At 41.8% G+C, this 15,852-nt stretch overlaps 1 protein-coding gene across 17 annotated transcripts in view; it reads right to left on the reverse strand.

Moving 5' to 3' along the window:
* Nucleotides 1-15,852, reverse strand: part of CDC42BPA (CDC42 binding protein kinase alpha) — a 321,704-nt gene that overhangs the window by 136,067 nt on the left and 169,785 nt on the right. For all 17 annotated transcript variants that reach the window (XM_019821471.3, XM_011290821.4, XM_019821472.3 and 14 more), the window contains one exon: nt 7,629-7,751. In XM_019821471.3, coding sequence (XP_019677030.2) covers nt 7,629-7,751 — 123 coding nt within the window. The remainder of the gene's footprint in view (nt 1-7,628; nt 7,752-15,852) is intronic.

Genomic DNA, 15,852 nt, shown 5'->3' on the forward strand with positions numbered 1-15,852 from the left:
ACTCAAGAGAAGATACAGCAAGTCTCAGCAAAGAAACAAGTTTACAAAAAACAAAATGGAAAATTTAGAAATAAATGTAAAAAAAATCTGGATTGTTGGGTTCCACAGAGGAACCCATCAGAGGATTCTTTCCATCACAGGAAAGAATCAGTGAAATGGAAGATAAAGCAGTAGAAATTGACCAATCTAAATAGTGGGGGGAAAAAAACAGAATGAAAACAAAAATGAACAGAGACCCAATGATTTGTGGATCGATAACAAAAGATGTAACATCTAAGTCATCAGTAGGCAGGTCTGTAAAAGTACTCAAAGTAATTAAGTGGAAAAACGTGGAAAGACACATTTATGTGTCTTTATTACAGAACAGGAACAAATCCCAAACAGAATAAACCCCAAGAAAACCATGCCAAAACACACCATTAAACATCAGAGAACTATAAAAGAAGAAAAACCTTGCAAGCAGCCAGAAAAAAACAACACCCTAGATAAAGGGGGGAAAAAAACCCTCAGAATGACTGTGATTTTCTCCTCATAAACCACAGAGTCCTAAGGAAAGTGGTACAATATTTTTCAGATGCTTAAACAAAAAACTATCAACCCAGAATCCTATGTCCTATAAAAATATTCTTTAGTCATAAAGAGAAAACTAAGACATTCTCAGATGAATAAAAACTAAGAGAATTTGCTGATAGCAGGGTTGTCTTTAAAAAAAATGGCTAAAGGAAGGGGCAACCCGGGTGGCTCAGTCAGTTAAGTGTCTGACTTTGGCTCAGGTTATGATCTCACGGTTTATGAGTTCAAGCCCCGCGTCAGGCTCTGTGCTGACAGCTCAGAGCCTGGAGCCTGATTGGGATTCTGTGTCTCCCCCTCTCTCTTTGCCCTTTCCCTACTCGCACACACACTCTCGCTCAAAAATAAACAAACATTAAAAAAAAATTTTTTTTTAATGGCTAAAGGAAATCCTCTAAACAAAAAATAAGAGAACAAGGAGCTCATCAATATCAAAAAGGAATACAGAGCATGGTATATAAAAATTGGGTAAATTGGGTCACCTGGGTGGCTCAGTCAGTTAAGGGTCCGACTTCAGCTCACAGTTTATGAGTTCAAGCTATGCATCAGGCTCTGTGCTGTGAGCACAGAGTCTGCTTCAGATCCTCTGCCCCTCCTCCACTTGTGTGTGTGTGTGTGTGTGTGTGTGTGTGCACGCTCTCTCTCAAAAATAAGCATTTAAATAAATAAATAGATAGATAAATAAATATTTTAAAATATGGGTAAATCCATAAGGATTTTCTTCTCCTCCTAAGCTTTCTAAATTATATTTCACAACTATAATTGCTATCAACATACAACAGACTGTTATAACTAAAATACTTTATGTCAGCCTCATACTAAGCATAAAGCAAAAAGCTACAGTAGGAATACAAAAGATAAAGAAAAGGGAATCAGAGTTTAACGCTATAGAAAATGATTAACTTATAAATGAAGTCATAAGAAGTTATAAGAGAGGAACTTAAACAAAGGAACTACAAAACACTCAGAAAACAGTAAGATGACATTAGCAAATCCCAATCTTTTATTACTTTAAATATAAATGGATTAAATTCTCCAACAACAAGACCTAGAGTGGTTGGATGAATTAAACCAAGACCCAATTATATGCTGTCTATAAAAGCCTCACTTCAGTTTTAAGGAGACACAAAGGCTCAAAATGAAGGGATGGAACAAGGTATTTCATCCAAGTGGAAACCAAAAGAAAACAAGGGTAGCTATAGTTAGACAAAATAGATGTTAAGTCAAAAATAGTAACAAGTGACAAAAAAGCTACCATATGACAATAAAAAGGTCAATTTATCAAGAAGGTATGACAATTATATATACATATGCACCTAACACCGTAGCATCTAAATATACTAAGCAGATACACCAGATCTGAAGGGATAAATAAACAATACGATAAAGTAGGGGACTTCAATACCCTACTTCCAACATTGGATACATCATCTAGACAGAAAACCTATAAGGAAATGTGAATTATATGTGAAAGGAATGTGAATTATACTTTAGAACAAGTGGATCTAACAGACATATATAGAACATTCCCTCCAATAGCAGCAGAATATACATTCTTCCCAAACACACATGGAACATTCTCCAGGATAAATAGATTAAAAAACAAGCGAGGTTACAAAACAAGTCTTATTTAATTTTTTGAAAGAAAATGTTAATGTTTATTTATTTTTGAGAGACTGAGCGAGCAAGTGCAGGGAAGGGGCATAGAGAGAGAGGGAGACATGAATCTGAAGTAGGCTCCAGGCTCTGAGCTGTCAGCACAGAGCCCAATGTGGGGCTCAACCCCACAAACTGTGGAATCATGACCTGAGCCGAAGTTGGACACTTAACTGTCTGAGCCATGTGGGCACCTCACAAAATAAGTCTTAAGAAATTTAGCAAACGATACCAAGGATCTTTTCCAAGCACAAAAGTATGACATTAGAAATCAATAAAGGACAAAACTTGAAAATTCATAAAAATGTGGAAATTGAACAACACACTCCCGAATAACCAATGGATCACAAAAAGAAATTAAAAAGGAAATTAAAAAGATATCTTGTAACTGACAAAAATGGAAACACTCTATGCCATATGAAATATGGCAAATGCAGTTCTAAGAAGGAAGTTCATGGCAATAAACACCTCTACATTAAAAAAATGAAAGACTGGGGCGCCTGGGTGGCGCAGTCGGTTAAGCGTCCGACTTCAGCCAGGTCACGATCTCGCGGTCCGTGAGTTCGAGCCCCGCGTCAGGCTCTGGGCTGATGGCTCAGAGCCTGGAGCCTGTTTCCAATTCTGTGTCTCCCTCTCTCTGCCCCTCCCCTGTTCATGCTCTGTCTCTCTCTGTCCCAAAAATAAATAAACGTTGAAAAAAAAAATTAAAAAAAAAAAAATGAAAGACCTCAAACCCCTAAATCTAAAGTTAGCAGAAGAAAGGAATTAACAAAGATCAGAGAAACAATAAATGAAACAAACATCAGGAAAACAAAGCAAAGATCAATGTAACTAAGACATTGTTTTTGGACAGTCAAAATGGCAAAACTTTAGCTAGACTTAAAAAAAAATGACAACTCATATAAATAAAATCAGAAAGAGGAAACATTTCAATGGGCAGCACATACAAAGATCATAAGAGACTACTATGAACAATTACATGCCAGCAAACTGGATAACCTAGAAAAACGGATAGATTTATAGAAACATAAAACCAAACAAAACTGAATTGTGAATAAATTAAAAAATCTAAACAGACCAATAATGCTAAAGATACCGAATTAATAATCAAAAACCTCCAAACAAAGAAAAACCCAGGACCTGGTGGTTTTACTGGTGAATTCTAACAAACCTTGTAAAAAGAATTAACACCAATCCTTCTTGAACTCTTCCAAAAAATGAAAGAGGAGGGAATACGTTCAAACTCATTTTATGAGGCCAGCACTACACTGATACCACAGCCAAAGAGCGCCAAAAGCAAAAATCAACAAGTGGGACAACATTGAACTTACTTCTGGAGAGCAAAGGAAACCATCCGCAACATAAAAAGGCAACCTAATGGATGGGAGAAAATACCTGCAAATCACATATCTGAGAAGGGGTTAATACAGAAAATATATTTTAGAAACTTGTAAAACTCAATGGCAAACAAACAATCTGATTAAAAAATGAGCAGAAGATCTGAATAGACTTTTTCTTTTTTTTTTTTCCCTAAAGAAGACATAAAGATGGCCAACAGGTACATGAAAAGGTGCTCAACGTCATAAATTATCGGGTCAATGCCAATCAAAACCATGATGAGGTATCACCTCGCACCTGTTGGAATGGCTGCTGTCCAAAGACAAGATATAACAAGTGTTGTTATAAACAAGTGTTATAAACAAGTGTTGCAGATAAAAAGGAATATTTGTGCACTGTTAGTGGAAACGTAAATTGGTACAGCCACTTTGGAAAACATGGAGGCTCTTCAAAAAATTGCAAATAGGGGCACCTGGGTGGCTTGGTCGATTAAGCGCCCGACTTCAGTTCAGGTCACGGTCTCATGGTCATGGCCCCGTGCTGGGCTCTGTGCTGCCAGCTCGGAGCCTGGAGCCTGCTTCAGATGCTGTGTCTCCCTCTCTCTCTGCCCCCCCCCCCCCAACCCGCCGCCAGTTGCAGTCTGTCTCTGTCTCTCTCAAAAATAAATTAATTAATTAATTAAAAATAGAACTACTGGAGGATCTAGCAATTCCACTTCTGACTATTTATCCAAAGAAAACAAAAACACTGAATTGAAAAGATATGCATTCCATGTTCACTGCAGCATCATTCACAAGCATCAGGACACGGAAGAACTTAAATGTCCGATGATGGATATGTGGATAAATAAAACGTGGGGTGTGTGCACGATGGAATACCACTGAGCCATTAAAATAAGCACTATCTTGCCATTGGCAACAAAGTGGATGGACCTTGAGGGAATTATGCTAAATAAAGGCAGTCAGAGAAAGACAAATACTGCATGATCTCACTCAATGTATGGCATCTAAAATAACCGAAAAAGTGAACTCAGAGAACAAACTGGTGGTTCCAAGAGGCAGGGGTGCAAGGGCATGTTAAAGGAGTGAAGGTGATCACAGGTACAAATTTCTAGTTACACAATGCCTAAGTCCTGGGGAGGCAATGCACAGCATGAGGACTACAGCTAATAATTCTGTACCACATACTGAAAAGTCGTTGAGAGAGTAGCTCTTAAAATTTCTAAGCACAAGAAAAAAAATCTGTAACTACGTGTGCTGATGGTAACTGGACTTCCTGTGGTGGTCATTTCACAATATATACAAATACTGAACCATTATGTGCACACCTAAAACTAATTAATATAATGTTGTATGTCAACTATATTTCAAAAAGGAAACAGAAAAATAAAAGAATGAAAACAAAAACAAAGGCAGTACAAAAAACAAAAAAAAGAAAGAAAAAAAAGAAAGGCAGAAAACCAAAGACCAATATTCTTCATGTATACGAATGCCAAAATCCTTAACAAAATACTAGGAATAAAATTCAGTAACACATAAAAATAATTATACACCATGACCAGTGATGTATATATTCCAGGGATGTAAGTTTGGTCCACTATTTCAAAATCAACCAATCTAATCCACCATATTTATAGGCTAACAAAAGGGGAAAAAATCACATGTTCATATCGATAAATGCAGAAAAAATACTTGACAAATTTCGACAACTATCTGTGATAAAAACTCTCAGAAATACAGAAATAGATGTGTACATCTGACTTGGTAAAGAGCACCTATAGAAAATGTGTAGCTAATATTATGCTTGAGGGCAAAACCCTGAAGGCTTCCCCCTAAGACTGGGAAGAAAGCCAGGATGTATATTCTCATCACTCTTCTCCAACACAGCGCTGGGGATTCTAGCCAGTAGAGCAAAAAGAAATGAAAAGCACACAGATCAAAGAGGCAAAAACACAACCATCCTATTTGCAGATGCATGATGATTAGCACAGAAAATCCTAAGGATTCAATCAATTAAAAAGGAATCAATTAGGGGCGCCTGGGTGGCTCAGTCGGTTGGGCGTCCGACTTTGGCTCAGGTCATGATTTCACGGTTCTTGAGTTCCAGCCCTGCGTCAGGCTCTGTGCTGACAGTTTGGAGCCTGGAGCCTGCTTCCGATTCTGTGTCTCCCTCTCTCTCTGCCCCTCCCCTGCTCATGCTCTGTCTCTCTCTGTCTCAAAAATAAATAAAACATTAAAAAAAAATTTTTTTAGGAAATCAATTAAAAAAAAAACACCCTCTGAGAGCTAATAAAATGGGCTTACTCATCTCAATCTATATTACCTCTCTGAAGATAAATCCCTAACCATCCCAGCTGGTCACTTTTTTCAGTGTCAAATAACTAACACATTCAGTGCTCTTGATGTTTTATTGTTGATAGCAAAGCAAAGCAAATGATTCTGCGTATCATATTTCCAAACACCTTAACTGTAGAAAATAAAGCTACAGAAATTTGATAAAGAGATATCTCTTAGGAAGAGAGCCACTTAAAAAAAATAAACAGCATAAATTATGGTCAAATTTAAGAGCTCCATGTGTATTTAATATAAGCAAAGTATTAACATGGCATTCAAACAGTCCTTTTTAGGGGTGCCTGGGGGGCTCAGGCGGTTAAGCATCCGACTTCAGCTCAGATCATGATCTCACGGTTCGTGGGTTCGAGCCCTGCATCGGGCTCTGTGTCTCCCTCTCTCTCCGCCCTTCCCCCACTCACGTGCTTGCTCGCTCTCTCTCCTCCCCCTTCAAATAAACATTAAAAAATTTTTTTAAATAGTTATTTTCATAAAAGATCCTATCTCAGATTCTTCTTCTCCTTCACTTACTTTGGTCTTAAAACGGCCTTTCTGGAGAGGCCTGACTATCCTGGCTAAGCCAGTACCTTCTCTCTCTCCTTATGCTGAGACCAGGTGCCATGCCTCTAAACCCTGCAAAAGGCTCCCCTTACACTGACAGGAAAAAAAAACCCCAAAAACCTTGTAACAGTGAGACTGTACTGATGAGGGCACAAGCCCTACCCAACCCTCTGTTCTCCACCCCGTCTCCATCATCCTCCCTGCTAGCTCATCCTGCTCCAGCCACGCCGTCCGAACTCCTGAGGCGCATTCTGGCTTCGGGGCCTTTGCACCGGCTGGTCCTTCTGCGTGGAACGTGTGCTTCCCATTTAACTGCACACTAGCCCCTTACCTGCTTCAAGTTGTTGCTCACCTGTCACCTTCTCGGCGAGGCTTACCCCCAGGCCAGCCTGCATAAGATGACACAACTCCCCATCCTGGACTTCTGACCCCTTCTCCGTATTCTGCTCTAAGTACTCACCACCTTCTAACATAGTGTGTCATTTACAGAGTTACATAGTTACTGTCTTATGTCTGTTGGGTGCCTTCCAGTCCCGCCAGAACAGAGTTCTGCCACTGTCATTGTCATCGTGCTTAGAACCGCATCCCAAGAGCCTCAAACCACACCTGCTCCCCAGCAGGTGCTCAATCAGTATTTGCTGAACGAACGGACTCAACGCACGAATGGACGGAACGGACATATCGACGCTTGTCTGAATTAATTTACTTAAATCTCGTCAATGTGCCGAAAGGAACTGTTACAGAGAAAATAAAAGTTCATGTCTTGCTGTCCGCATACATGCAGTTTCCTTGTCTACACTGTCCTTCTTCCTGACTCCCGACACTCCCTCCCCTGTTCGTGTATATGCTCAGCCAGACAAGTTCCAGCTAAACCTCCCAAACGAATACATCTTCTCAAAGCACCATCTTTGTTGGCGTGAACCTTGGCGAGGCGCCTCCTGATCCTCCCCAGGGACCTATGCTCATGTTTCTCATGTGCTGCAGAAACTATTTTTTCCCATACCAAAATGTGAGTTCCTTGAAAGCAGAAACCACTCTGATTTGCTCTCCCCTTCCTGATGCAGAGCTCACATTACATAACATGAGACAGGCACTCAGTATATATTTTGTGTGTAAACAGCATTTTTTTTTAAACCTACTAATCTGAATGAATAGTGAATCACAGAAATTTACCTCTTACTTGTTTCCTTAGTTTTTCAATTTCTTCTTTTAAGGTTTTGATCTCTAAATCTTTGCTTGCCGTGAGTGGACCGTCAGCAGTTGAATACTGCAGCGCTTGAACAGTCTGTGTTGACTCTTTAAAAAAAAAAGAATAAAGGATAAAATGAGAAATATGGCCATATTAAAAATTTTTTTTAACTAACAGCAATATATTTCTTTTTTTTAATGTTAATTTATTTAAGTTGAGACCAAGCGAGCAGGGGAGGGGCAGAGAGAGAGGGAGACAGAATCCCAAGGAGGCTCTGCACTGTCAGCACAGAACTCAACACGGGGTTCGAACTCATGAACCGTGAGATCATGACCTGAGCTGAAATGAAGAGTCAGATGCTTAACCAACTGAGCCACCCAGGCGCCCCAATATATTTCTTTCTAGAGAAATCCATATATAATTCTACTGATCAAAACATCTACTCAAAAAGCATGCAAACACATCACAATTAAATCTCAAAACTCCAACACATGTGTCTTTAAAAGTATAACAGACGTAGGAAAGGACTGGCCTTCTACCAAACACAGCAGGTGCACTTCACCAGCGACTCAACCCATTCAGGTCCCTTTCATTCTGGCAAGAAGGGTCATCATGTGGTAACCCAAAAACCTCCTGGGTCAGATGACGCATTAAAAACCGTCTGGTGTGTGAAGGGAGGTTTAGAGATGTTAACACCAGTTGACCTTGAAAAATGCAGGGGGTTTGGGGCACTGATCCTCCCCCATGCAGTTGAGAATCTGTGTATGACTTTTTTTTTTTGAAATTTTTAAAATGTTTATTTTTGAGAGAGAGAGAGAGAGAGAGAGAGAGAGAGAGAGAGAGAGAGAGGGAGAGAGAACATGAGCAGGGGAGGGGCAGAGAGAGAGAGGGAGACACAGAATCCGAAGCAGGCTCCAGGCTCTGAGCTACCAGCACAGAGCCTGACGCAGGGTTCGAACCCACGGACTGTGAGATCATGTGACCAGAGTCAAAGTCCGACGCTTAACTGACTGAGCCACCCAGGCACCCCGAAAATCTGTATATGAGCTTTGACTCCCCGAAAACTTAACTACTAATAGCCTCCTGGTGATCAGAAGCCTAACCAATAACATAAACTGCCGATTAACACAGATTTTGTAATCTATGTGCATTATACACTGTATTCTTACGATAACGTAAGCCAGAGAAACGAAAATGTTACTGAGAAAATCATGAGGGAGAAAACACATTTACAGTATGATACTGTATTTATCAAAAAGGAAGTAAGTGCACAGGACCACGCAGTTCAAAGCTGCACAGTTTCAAGGGTCGAGTGTATACGATGCACAGAAATGCCAGCCTCCAGATTTTATGTATGACTCTGGCTCATCAATTTAGCTAAAACAGATTACTTTATCTTGCGGTTCTACTCAGAAGATGCAAAGTATTAAAGAAATGTTAACTCTACTGAAGTGTTTTTCCAGATATTAGCAGAAGATCTGGAAAAAACGCAAACTTTAAAAGAATTTTATGTCAGAAACAAAACCACCCTGTGCTACAACAGTTGCAGCACTATTTTATGGAGGGTTGGCCATAGTAAGTCTCCACCTTCACCGTAATCGTCTGTCACTACAAATCATGACTGATTGCTTTATACCAGTTACGTTATTTTATACTGCTTTATGTAACTTATATTATTTCTATGGCATATTATTACTTATATACATTACTTATATTTTACACACACACACACATACACAAGCTCCAAAACATTGCGGCCTTCAAAGGAGGGGGGTTTTCTAATTAATTTTCACCATCTGTACAGAGAATAGTATCATCATCTTTCTATGCACGGTGGCCGATAAATATTTGTTAACTTGAACTAAAGGTGTAAGATATACCTATTGCGCATCCGACCGTGATCTTCTGCATCCAATAAGTACATCTTATACGTTTATTTTTGGGTTCAAAACATGGTAAATATTGGTATATTTGGTATTTCTTATTTTTAAAGAAACATCCCTTGTTTGTTTTAAGAAGACACCGAAGTTGGGAGTAGGAGAAGGGAGATCTAAAAATAGCCCTGGGGTACTAGTAACAGCTACTTTTCTGCCTAGACTCCACTTCCGGTCTGCTAAACCGCCCATTACCTGTCTGCTGGGGTTATGAGCCATTCTTATTCTCTCTCTGAATAACAATTTCGCACATTGTTCACTGCGCTTCTTACCATTACGACCCTTTTCATTACTCCTAGTAAACTCTCACGTCAAAAGAGACAATCCACCCAACACTCTGGCTTTCTGGCACACAAACCCCCCAGGCAGACACTGTTGGGGCTTTTTACCTAGAAGCGATTCCCCTCTCACTGCTTGTGAACCACATTCCGGCATCAGGCTCCAAGGCAGACCAGCCAAAGATAGAAGACGCTTCGAATCAATCACGGTAGTCCCACGCTACGTGCCGAGTACCGGTTAAGAATCAGGTATGTGACCTAGTTAGAACTCCCAGTGCCTTGAGAAGAAGTCCCCTAGGGGCTTCCTGGAAGAGTTTTAATCTCCTGTGGAGTAAGAGACGGATGAAAGGAAAGGAACCTTCTTTCGGTCTCCGCACGTGTGCGCACACGAGGTCTGGGACTTGGGCAGTACGGCAGAATCGGGAGGGGAAAGCCGTGAACATCAAAGGGAAGCTAAGCCCCAAATTGGTCCTGCGATGGTCTACTTCTGCCGTCCTGAGATAACAAATCCATATTATTTACGAAGTCTATGACTTGCAGCCCAAAACAACCTAGCTGGGAGACTTTTTTCCGGCTACACCGCCAGATCCGCGGGTCACAGCCCGGACCCACGGCTCCTGCCTCACGTGAACCTAGAAATGTGTATGTGTGCAGGTGGCAAGGGGGGTGGTGTTCATACAGGCGCGGGACCAAGAAAGCTCAGCATCGTACAGAACGTGAAGCAGGCTCCCGTGTCACAGAGTGGAACTGCTCCTCTGCTGGCGGTTGGCCCATGGAGAAGTGCTCCTGGAAGCCCGGCCGAGACTCGGCAACCGCACGGCCTCCGAGACCTTGACTGCAGCTACACCTCTCTCTGTCTCTTATCTCCACAGTGCACTTACTCGAGGGACCACCTCACTGATTCCTCGTTCCCACCGGGAGATCGAATCCACTGTCGTGACATTATTTGGTCTTTTTCTCTTTTCTTCCTTATTTGCCCGGGTTAGATCCCGTGGTCCATCGCTACAGGAACTGCTCTGCAAACCCACCTTCGGCCTGTCTGCCCTCCGCTCCTCGGTGACACGGCCTGGAAGGCGCCCGTGTCGGCCGAATGGGACTCTCCCACTCCATGCTTCCGTCACGGAGGCTGACAAAGTGGCTGAAGGAAACGCAGTCACCTGACACTCACGTCTGCTAACATTGACCATCTGGCGACGACTGGCGGTCCTAAACCATTTCCCCAGAGCACGCGGTCTTCTGTGAACTGACCATCTCACGCGGTGTCTTCATCTTGACAAAAATCTCACGGTCTCCACCTTCCTTGTTCGCAGTTGATGGGCCCTGCTTTGTATTTGATATTGCGTCTGTGTCCTCAAAGTAGAAGGTACGCGCTGCTTAGGGCCAGTACTGTCCTCTTTTTCTGTTCACCGTCACCCCCCCCCCCAAATCGTGTGCAGAACAGTTCCCGGGCCGTCAGTGTTCAATAAACAGCTGGTAAATGGATGGAGTAGCTTACACGTAAACTGTGCCACTGCATGAAACGCGTGTTGATACAAAAGACCATGATGTCTTATTTTACTGGGTTTGTTTTGTGAAACGATACCACCCACACAGAACGATACTGCCTAAGAACACGTGAGATCATTTAAAACACCCCCAAAGCCTCCTATACAGCAATCTTCTCATTCAGAACAGGAAGGAGTAGGAAGCACCAGGTCATTGCTCCATCACTCCTGCTGCAAAAAGTCCAAGAATGTAACTTGCAAAAATCTTATTTTTACAGAAATCAAGTATCTGAGAGAGCAGAGAGGACGCAGGACAATGAAACAGGGAGGGAACAGCCATTCTGAGGCGAGAAGACTCTGGCAGCTGGCTCCGATTTCTGAAATTTACCCAGTTCTGTGGCCAGGCTTAGGCCCCAGCTTGCCCTAAAGGGAGCGCTATTATGCGGGAGGAAAAACACACCAGAGCTTCTGGAGAATGGGTGGGGCTGCTGAAGCAACTCGGAAACCTCCAGATCCCTAACTATGTGCTGCTATTCTCATCGTGGTGTCTTTGTTGTATCTGCAGACTGTGTGGGAAGTCAGGAGCTTCTAAAATGCAGACTAAAAATCTCCTCCGGTACTAGAGTATTTGAGAAACAAGAGTCTTGCCTCAGGAGAAGAGTCTGTCTCAAATACGTGGCCAGTCTCCCCATCAACACATTTGCCAAATAGGAAAAGGGCACGGGGTAGGAGGCTGAAGGGTAGAGTGAATCGCCCACACTTTACAGAGTGAGGAAGAGAGCCCCAGCCTGGCTCTTTCTAGATCTCCCTTTATGATACTTGAACCCGGAGGAAGGCTGAGCCAATGAAATCTGCAAGCCAGCCCTGTCCTAGCTCAATTCCGGTTAGAGGGAGCTCTAGGAGAAACCGAAAACTTGTGCTACAGCGCCACCTTCTGGAAAACAAAAGAAAGGCTCCGGAATGACAACCTGTTGAACCCTTAGAATCCAAGGAGACAAAACCTTCCCTGAGTAAGAAAGGTGTCTGCTACCTCAAGTGTGACCACAGAGGTACATTTCATGACGCACTATGAGAAAACGACAGTGATGTGGTTTCACAAAAAGAAAGGACTGTTTTCCAGCAACTAACTTCAAAGACACGAAGCACTGTGTTCTCACAGATAAAAAATTCAAAATGGCGGTTAGGAAGAAATTCAATGAACTAGGAGAAAACTCAGAAAGGCAACTCAGTAAACTCAGGAATAAAATTAGCGAACAGAAGGAGTACTTTACAAAACAGGCTGAAATTATGAGAAAAACACAAACAAAAATTCTGAAGCTGAAGGCCTCAATATATGAGGCTGAAAAATGCGTGACCAAGCACTGGGGGCACCTGGGGCGCTCAGTGGGTTGAGCACAGATTCTTGGTTTCAGCTCAGGTCACCATCTCATGGGTCGTGGAACTGAGCCCCGTGTCGGGCTCCGCGCTAAGCGTGGAGCCTGCCTGGATTCTCCCTCTCTCTCCCTCTGCCCCTCCTCTCTGCTCATGCTCCCTCTCTCTCTCGCTCTCTTTCTAAAAATAAATGTTAAAAATTTTTTTTTAAAAAAGCACTGAAAACAGAGCAGATCAAGAAGCAGATCAAAGAGAATACATGATTTGGAGGGGGGGAATCTAGAAATGGTTCAGGTGGAAGAGAAGAGAGATCTGAGATTTTTAAAAAGTGAAGAAACTCCACAAGAGTTACCATAGTCTATCAGACAAGCGAACCTAAGGAAAATGAGGATACCACAGGGAGGTGGTTTATTTAAAGAAAAAATAGCTGAGAACTTCCCCAAACTGGAAGAACTGGTCATGAAAGTCCACGCAGCTGAACAGGACACATTACTATCTCAATGAAAAAAGATCTTCACTAACGCACCTTATAATGAAACTGTCAAGAGTCAATGGTAAAGAATTTTTTTTAAGTTTCTTTTGAGACAGAGAAAGAGAGAGAGTGAGAGAACGAACATGCATGCGAGCAGGGAAGGGGCAGAGAAAGGAGACAGAGAATCCCAAGCATGCTCTGTACTGTCAGTGCACAACCCAATCTCATGAACCATGAGATCATGAGCTGAAATCAAGAGTCAGACATTTAACCAACTGAGTCACCCAGGAGCCCCATCAATGGTAAAAAAATTTTTAAAGCACCCAGGGGGAAAAGGGACGTGACTTACACCCATTAGGCTATCAACAGATTTCTTGGCAGAAACCACAGAGCAGGAGAGAGTGGAATGACATATCCAAAGTACTGACAGATAAAAACCACCAGCCAAGAATATTCTATCCAGCAAAGTTATCCTTCTGATATGAAGGAGAGATAAAGGCTTTCCAAGAAAACAATAGCTAAGGTAACTCACCACCACAGACCTGCCTTCAAGAAATGTTGAAAGGAGCTCTTAAAACTGAAACAAGGGGTGCCTGGGTGGCTCAGGCTGTTGAGCGTCCAACTTCGGCTCAGGTCATGATTTCACAGTTTGTGAGTTCGAGCCCCATCTTGGGCTCTGTGCGGACAGCTCGGAGCCTGAAGCCTGCTTCGGATTCTGTGCCTCCCTCTCTCTCTGCCCCTCCCCTGCTTATGCTCTGTCTCTCAAAAATAAATAAACATAAAAAAATTAAAAAAAAAAAACAGAAAATGAAAGCACACAAAATTCTGATTCAGATGACAGACATTCAGAACTAGAAAACTGTAACCCTATTTCAGAATAGTGTGTCACATACTTAATGATAGCATAAATGTTAAAGGAAAGGAGCATTTAAAATAACTATAGCTACTACAATTTTACTTTTTAAAGTTTATGTATTTTTGAGAGAGAGAGAGACAAAGTGTGAGTGGCGGAGAGGCAGAGAGGCGGGGGTGGACCCAGAATTCGAAGCAGGCTCCAGGCTCTGAGCTGTCAGCACAGAGCCCGACGTGGGGCTCAGACTCACAAACCCTAAGATCATGACCTGAGCCAAAGTCAGATGCTTAACGACTGAGCCACCCAGGCGCCCCCAGCTACTACAATTTGATAACAAATTCACAGCATAAGAAGAGAAAACTTGTGATACCAAAAGTATAAAAGGGAAGGCATAAAAGGATGGAATCTTTGTAGGTGAACGAAGCTGCTATCATCAGAGTCAGGACTATTTTATCTATGAGACATTTTATGTTAACCTCATGGTCACCACATGGCAAAAATCTAGAGCAGGAGCAGAGGCACAAAAGATTAAAACAGGAAGGAGCCAATCACCATGGAAAACCACCAACTGGCAAAGGCAGACAGAAGGAGAAGTTAAAGGAAACAACGGAGAGACAAAATAACCAGAAGGCAAAAGAGAAAATGGCAGTAGTGAGTGCTTACAGATCAATAATCCCCCTAAAAATAATTGGATCGCACTCACCAACAAGAAGGCATGGAGCAGGGGGAAGGATTTCAGAAACAAACAAACAAGACCCAAGTATATATGCTGCCTAAAGGAGACCTATCAGCTCTGAAGATACACACAGGCTCCAGGCGAAGGGAGGGAAGATAATACTCCAAGCAAGCAAAAACCAAAACAAAGTGGGAACAGCCATACTTCTTTCAAACAAGAGAGACTTCAAGCCAGAAATGGTAACAAGACAAAGGTCATTGTAGAAAAACAAAAGGGTCAATACGTTAAGAAGATATAATAATCTGGGGCGCCTGGGTGTCTCAGTGGGTTAAGTGTCCAACTCTTGATTTCGGCTCAGGTCATGATCTCTCGGTTGGATTGAACCCCACGTGGGGCTCTGAGCTGACAGCATGGAGCCTGCTTGGGATTCTCTCTCCCTCTCTCTGCCCCTCTCCCACCACTCACATTCTTTCTCTTTCTCAAAATAAGTATTTTTTTTAAAAAAGAAGATATAACTGTAAGTGTATACACTCCCAACACCCAAGTACCGAAACATATTAAGCAAGTACTAACAGATCTTAAGGAAGAAAGAGACGATACAATAATAGTAGGTGACTTCAATACCCCACTGTTAACAATGAATAAATGGTCCAGACAGAAAATCAGCAAGGAAATGTTGCAATTGAGCCCTACTTTAGAACAAAGGGACTTAACAGACATTACAGAACATTCCATCCAACAGAAGCAGCATACACATTCTTAAGTGACAGCAGGACAGGCTCCAGGACAGATCACATGACAGGACATAAAACAAATATCAGAAAATTTAAAAAGAAATTATACCATCTTTTCTGACCACAATGGTATGAAATTAGAAATCAACAAGAGGAAGGCGAGAAGAACTACAAGTATGTGCAAATTAAATGATTCTAAACAACCACTGGGTCAAAGAAGAAATCAGAAAAGAAATAAAAAATTTTCTCAAGACAAATGAAAAAGAAAACACAAACCTATCAGATTTGTGGAATCGATGGAGTAAAGCAGTTCGAAGAGGAAGTTTTTTTTTTTCTTTAAAAAAGTTTATTGACATTCTATGCAGTGAATGTACTGTGCAGTATTAGTTTCCAGAAAAGATTTCCG

The sequence above is a fragment of the Felis catus genome, chromosome F1 (assembly GCF_018350175.1).
Source record: "Felis catus isolate Fca126 chromosome F1, F.catus_Fca126_mat1.0, whole genome shotgun sequence".
Classification (NCBI taxonomy): Eukaryota; Metazoa; Chordata; class Mammalia; order Carnivora; family Felidae; genus Felis; species Felis catus.